Source organism: Centruroides sculpturatus, unplaced genomic scaffold (genome assembly GCF_000671375.1).
Source record: "Centruroides sculpturatus isolate CEXI.00-Female unplaced genomic scaffold, Cexi_2.0 scaffold2676, whole genome shotgun sequence".
Lineage (NCBI taxonomy): Eukaryota > Metazoa > Arthropoda > Arachnida > Scorpiones > Buthidae > Centruroides > Centruroides sculpturatus.
Window position 1 is genome coordinate 7,111 of NW_019386764.1, and position 7,377 is coordinate 14,487.

The following is a 7,377-nucleotide window of genomic DNA, read 5'->3' on the forward strand; positions in this document are numbered from 1 at the left end:
GACTACGAAATGGCGACTTTGGTCTTAGAAGCAGTTTTTTTAGGGGCTGCTTTTTTGGTCTCGGCCTGGGCCAGTTTGCTTTGCTCGTACTGCTTGAAAAGCGTTTTGACCGTTGGCGAAGGCTGAGCGCCGACGCTCAGTCACTTTTTCTGCAGTTCAACATCGATAAAAAGTTCTTTGCTGTGCGGGTTGTAGTAGCCAATTTCTTCGATGAAACGACCATCGCGCGGAGCGCGACTGTCAGCCGCCACAATTCGGTAAAAGGCGCTGAATTTTTTACCGATCCGTTTCAGTCTTAGTTTAACCATCTTTCCACTCCTTCGCTACTAATCTTACCACGGTTAAAGTCCATGTCAAGCGAAAGTGCTTGACAAAAATAGGTCGGGGTTATTTTTGCTAAAATAAAAAGAAGATGCACCGACTTGAGTTTATGCGCGGAGAACTGGCTCGTGCTCGTCAAATGCGAGCCAACAAAGTTTTTCTGGGCTGCTTTCTGGCGCTGGCCATCGCGACTTTCCTGGCTCGCTTTACCATCGCAGTCCTGCTTGACTTTGGTCTCAAAGACGGGCAGTTTTACCCCGACTGGTGAATGACGATTTTGAGCGGAGAAAATTCCACCAACGGACCAAACCTTGACGATCCGTACTGACGGCAACTTTTTGACCGACGGCCCAACTTTTTGTGGATGATGACTCAGTTCACTTGACTGACCACATTGCTGATGATTTTTTACCTCTTTTTCCGGTTTTTTGGAGTTAACCGCGAGCTGCCGGAGTGGCTGCGCTGAATCGGTTCCCAACGCACGCTGAGCATCGTCACCATTTACGAAATCACCATCGCCGCTATTTACTGATCTTCTTACCTCAGCGGGGTGCGAATCGAAGTTTCCGGCGCTCGAATTCCGGTCTGAAGTTTTTTAGTTACGCTCTTAGTGCACGCCTTTCTACCTTTTTTTGTCACCGTCTACTCGGTCATTTTTCTCGTCCAAGATAAAAGCGCTTCCCTGCTCAGAGAGAGGTTTGTTTTTAAAGCGATGACTTGGCCGATCATTTACGCTTTTTACTACACCTTAGTCGCCCTAGTTTGAAAAGACCCCTACGCGATCACCGATTTCAAAGGTGAGTTTTACCTTAGTTTAGGGAAAGTAATCGGCTCGCTCCTAATTATTTACTTCTTAATCGGTGTGATGGTAATCGTTCACAACTATATCTTGACTCGCTTTAACCACAAATACCTCGCCAGCCACGACAGTGACGCTTTGCTCCACCGCAAACAAGTGCTAGCTCGGATCAAAACCAAAGCGGCGCGCAAAGTGATGAAAGACGATAAAATTCGCGATCAACTTAACCAACTGACCCACGAAATTATTCAGTTTGAACGGGAAGTGGAAATTAAAAAACGGATCGCCCGGCACAAGTGAAAAATCGCGCGGCGCGAGTCGAAGAAAAACCCCTTTGAACAACCGAACCAAGTTGAGTAGGGAGGATGACGTGGCAAAAAGAACCAAACTAATCTTTAAATCGGCTTGATTAACGAGCGGACTGGTGCTTCTAACGCCCTTCGCGGGTCTAAGTTGCTGGCAAAAACCGCAGGCCATCCAAGCGCAAAAAGACCGTCAGTTAGATCCGTTGCTGGACATCATCGGCAACTTAACCACGCAGCGGATGACCGAGTACCCCAGTCAAGTCGCCCGCCAAAACCAAATCATTGGCGACCTATCAGAACTAGGAGTTAGTCAACGGACACCAACCATCACCGGAGTAGTTTTCCGATTTCGCGTGGTTCGGATTGACGACTTAAAAGGCGAGATTACGCTGGAAGCAGTCGTTCGGAAAAACCAGCAAGTTAGTCGCCGACTAATTTACGTGAGCGGTTTTTACTCCCAAAACTGACACAAACTTAACCAAGCACTGGAACAAATAAACCCCGAACTTAAGACGAGCTGAAACCACTTAAAATCTTCCCAAGTTGCCGAAGTTGGGAAAATTTACCAACTTGAAGATCTCGGCGTAGAGCTAGAAATCCCCGCACTAATTAACTGGAGTGCGCGGATCAAAGTGAAACAGATCAGCGAGCAGACCGGTCAAATTGAGGGCAACTGTCTCCTCACATACGCCGGCGTGGTCGGGACCTTAGCGGTCAAGATCAGCGGATTTGCAATCTAAAGGAAAACGATGAATTCAAAAGTTGAAACGACCGAAGATGCACTAGTTAAAATCAAAATTAACCAATCGTTCATCTCCTACCATCTCCAAGACAAAAACATGCGTTGGACGGCCCTGTTTGTTCACGGCTTTAACTCCTCGAGCGATTTTGCTAAGCCGCTTTTTGGTCTCAAGACTAATTACAACATCATTTCGGTTAATTTGCCCGGCAGTCGCTACCTTGACCACGACGAGGCTGAACTGGGCGTTGACTTTTACGTCAAACTGCTCGAAACATTCATTAAACAAAACGTCAAAAGTCGGAAAATCGTTTTGGTCGGTCACTCGCTCGGCGGCGGTATCGTGGCCGCTCTTAGTCGTCTAGCCAAAGTCAAACGAGTTGTTTACGTGGCGGCGATTAATCCCCACATGATCTACGCCCGCAATTGAACGGCTCTTTACGACTTATTTTTCGGCCAGGGAATTCACAAAAGTATCAAAAATATGGTTCTCAAAGCGGGGGCGAGAATTTACGAATCGCTGGTTGACAAAAACGCGGTCGTCAGAGAAATTTGCGACCAGAAAGGTCGCTTTGTTCCGATCATTAAAAACTACTTACTTAACACCGAGTACATGAGCGAAATTCTCAAAAACCAGTACCACCAAAGTCTGCGCAAAAAACCGCTCTTTATCATCGGCGACCAGGACCGCGTAGTTGAAACAAGTCGCTTTGTTAACTTTGTTGAACAAGACCTAGGTCAAAAAGTGATTGTTTTGCCCCGCACTAAACACAATCCCTTTCTGACCCAAGCCGATCCGATCAACGAAATTCTCAACCAAATCATGCCCGCTAAAAAACGTTTCTTCCGCCGCAACCTAATTAAAGTGCGTCCTGGCCAACTCGTGCAATCAATCGCTGTCAAAAACGCCAAAAACGTTCAAAAGCCAAACCGCGGTGACTAATTTGGTTTTTGCTGACTAAGTCAAGCTCGGCCATGACACGCTTTTGTTCAGGCAAGTAAAAGGCTGGGTCAAAACCAAACCCGTCCGGACCGACTGGAACCACCAATCGTCCGGCTACTTGACCTTCAAAAACTTGGANACAACACTAGTTATACTGGTTATTACAGAAGGTTTCAATAAATGAAAATAATATTTAACGGTTTTTTTTACAAATTCATTGTTATAAAGTTCGTCGATTACACTTAATTCTGTTAAACATTGATTTCTATTAATTTTATACAGTAATATCTGCATGCCAATACTAACTTTCATCAATGATATTATTCCAACAACAACTTTCTAATAAACATAAAAATTGTTATGCGAATTAAGAATCGGTGTTAAAGCGTATTATAAGATTTAAAATTGAAATATTTTTTACATACCTTTTAAACGATTGTCGTTATAACTGCTAGAAAATTACATACTGTATCATTTGATAAGTTTTGCATAAAAGTATACTTAAATACGATGTTTATTATTTGACCGTGCATTTTGCTTCTTTATTTAAAATTCCGCTGACTTGAATGACCGAGGAAAATACTCGAATATACGGCACTTGGCAACCTGTAAATAACATATGGTTATTTACAGGTATATATATATAATGCATAATTGGCAACATACTCTTATCAAACTTCACATTTTATATAGAAGGATACTCCGAGAAGAATCTTTCAAAATCTCTTCATAAAGTCATTTATCTTATAAAAAAATTATTTATAAAATCAGTTAATATTAAGAACTCGAAAATCATATGTAATTCATAAATGTTAATTTAATTATATAGAGTGAAACGATATTACAGAGGTAAGGTAACATCTTACCTCTGTAAGTTATCTATGTCCCCCCTACCACTTGCTCTGCCAAGGGGATAGCCGCATCTATCTTTTCGTTACATTGTATATTGCGAATAGAAAAGGGGAGTAAATTGACAGTTGCAAATGCAAACAGTTTACAGAAAGAAATCTCCATTTCTTATCGAAAAAACACTGAAAATTCTAAAGTATCCGAAAAACATTATTTAAATAAAAATTTCCAGGCATATTATTTACATATATTGTTCCATTATACTTGAAACCAACTTTGCCATATAACTTTTGTCTATTTCTCTACTGATTTCATATCTAATCACAAATTTAATAGCATCAATGAAAGTTAAGCAATGACATGCTGTATTTTTAAAATTATATGTTCATAATTTATGTTAATTTATCTGAATTTTAAAAAATACCCATTAATAGTACGTGTTATTTCTCGTGCATTCAGTCTCATTAAAATAAGACTGAATGCACGGGAAATAACACGTACTATTGTGAAGATAGGGTTTAAGTTTATCCACATGTGAAAATTTAAACGCCATACCAACTTACTGTAAGTGTTGCTTGGATAGTAAACAGCCCAAAAAGAAGATTTCAAGCATTCGTAGCACTCGCTTACCTCTGCATCAAATAAAAAATATACATTAAGGAGAGTATTAAGAAGTGCTATTTTTATTCTAAGTGACATTACTTAGACCGACTGTCAGTTTTGACTAAATCTAAATGCTGGAAATTATCCAACAGACGTTTGTACTAGAAAAATATGAAAACGGTTACGTCTGGAAAGTGAACAACTTTGCAAATGTTTGTCATCTGAATCCAGTTGAACGATTGTAATACCGTCCGCAGCAGAAGTTGTAAACTTACGAAAATAGGTGGTATAGAGAAAATGAAGCATTGGAACAGCGAATAAAGACCAAATTCCACTAGTTAAATACAGTGAATGTTAGAAATTTCATGGCTGGTGTCGGGACTAAGATTACCAAATGAACCATTGCAGACCAGAATTCGTAATTTAGAGAAAAACGATTTTAAATTTATCAATTTCGTATTCCTGGTATATAAAAGTGAAGAATTATTTTAAGTTATTTTCTTCAAAACTAAGCGGAGACTAAACGTAGATCTTAAATATAAATTATGTAATGAAATCTCATCTAATCAGTGTTAAAAATTGTAATGCGCGAAAAATTCAATAACAGGGGTAATGTTAACATAAACATATTATTTAATTAAATTATCTATTATTGGTTTTGTTGTGGATTTTAAAGAATTAAAACCAATTACCTTTTCTTCTCGGTAATATCTCACACAACGAGCATTTGTTTGTATAAGTTTTTATTAGAGTAAATGTATTTCGTGTCTTAATGATCCCTCTTCAGTATTTATACTTTAAATATAAAAGATTGATACGGATTACATCAAACATAATAATACATATAATATTTTTAAAAATTTTTTTATAAATTAAATGGTTGATTTGAGCTTCGCCAACAAGCCAGCAATGTGGAGTTTTCTGGGTATTTTCACATTGTTAACATTTAAATTGAGGCCAGATTTTCTCATAGGTAATGATTTTTATGTGCATCCATCCTCGGCATTTCGCCCATATGTCTCGTTACCATTTACAAATAAATGAAATCAAGTTTACAGCAGTGTTTTAATGATAACCCTCAAACATTATGAAATATACAGGCATAAATATACTACTTTAAAAATAATACATATTTATTTTACTCGGTAATTATACACAGAATACAATAACTATACTAGTTAATTAAAATAATTTGGTGCAAAGCAAGTGAAGTAATACAATGTGTTTTTGCAATTTATTTTAATATCATTTTTTTAAAACAAATAATTATAGAGATCAGCGTGTGATATTTAAAAGTGTGCGACTCTGGAAGGTTTTTAAAAATTATTGAAGAAGAAAGCCTTCAATTTTCATTGAAACAATTAAGTACATGGAATTTTGAATCAGCACAGAATATGTATTACTGAAACAACATTGTTACAAATTAATTAAAAATATTCTAGAGATATAACGTAATTAAATTATATATACAACCGTTTCGTAATTTGTGTGGAAACGAACAAAATAAAGAAAAACAACTTACTGAACTGATAAAGTGTAAACTTACGCTTTCTCGGGGTTAATAAAATGTCATAAAATATCACAATTAATGTTACTTTTCTATTGACTTCTACTCACCACTAAATAGTTTCCACCTTTGAATACGACGAGGAATCGCTGATTTTAGTCAGTCGTCTCACGTTCTTCCAGCCGTTTGGATTAGTGTTTGTGTGCCTTTTCATCTAGTTCCTAATATTTATAATTGTCTGCTTCATCTACAATGCTGCGTGAGTACTATCCGTGTCTAAACCAATATACGTAGTCCGACTTTGGAGCTCTACGCATCAAGAACTGTTTTCCTGTGCTTTTCATGTGGGACATATTTGACAGCATACGTACCGAAATTTCTATACCCGTTTTCTCCGCGATAATAGCGTGCATAAATTCTAATACTATGTCTTACATGTGTAACGTGCTGTATAAACCTTCGTCTCATCTAATAAAAATTTTAGTTAAATATGTTGATTGATTCCTTCCAACTGAATGTGATTATTTCCTACACCACACTCTTACCCCTAGTCTCATATACGAGCCATGTTATTGCCATTTACAAAACCGCTAGTGGTACGCATATCCAACTTGGCCCTACTTGGTGTCAGAAATTTCCGAGTGGAATAAAATATGATCAGCTATAAGAAGGCCCTAAAGACCGAATAACCCTACAATTGTTCTCCACTGAATTATCTTACTGCTGGACAATTGTGGGATTATACGGCCTTTACATCCATATCATTTGATCATTCATGTCTAAAAGAACACTTAATTACGATGTGTATTTCTGTGTTTGATTGTGCATTTTGTTTCCTTTCTCAAAATTCCACTCACTTGAATAAAGGAAGAGAATACCGAATACAGGGCACTTATTACCTGTAAGAAATCATATTTTATATGTTAACCTATAACTAACCATATTTAATGTATATATAAATGGTTTGCTGTATATTAGTTAATATGACGATTTTAGTCTCTGTAATCATTGCTGTGAGATTTATCTACCAATAATATTTTTTGGATTACAGAGACTAAAATCGTCATATTTAATGCATTTAAAGCATACTTCAGAACATACCCTTATCAGGAAATTTCGTTTTATATAAAAAAATCCACCAATGGAAATTCCGAGAGGAGTCTTTCCAAATCTCTTCATGAAGTCGTTTATCTGTAAAAATTAATTTACATAACTGGTTTGTATAACTGGAAAACTAAATATAATTTGAAAAACGTAAATTATACGCAATAAAACTTCATTAAATGCTAAAGAAAATATTTTTGCTAGTAG

At 37.4% G+C, this 7,377-nt stretch overlaps 1 protein-coding gene across 1 annotated transcript; it reads left to right on the forward strand.

Annotated features, from left to right (window-relative positions):
• The first annotated feature begins 2,174 nt into the window (after positions 1-2,174).
• On the forward strand, positions 2,175-2,594 carry LOC111615740 (putative esterase/lipase 1). The gene has a single exon (XM_023357180.1). The coding sequence runs from the start codon at positions 2,175-2,177 to the stop codon at positions 2,592-2,594; it is 420 nt and encodes a 139-aa protein (XP_023212948.1).
• Positions 2,595-7,377: the final 4,783 nt, after the last annotated feature.

Coding starts and splice junctions, on each gene's coding strand:
- LOC111615740 (XM_023357180.1), top strand. CDS start 2,175: ATGAATTCAAAAGTTGAAACGACCGAAGATGCACTAGTTAAAATCAAA.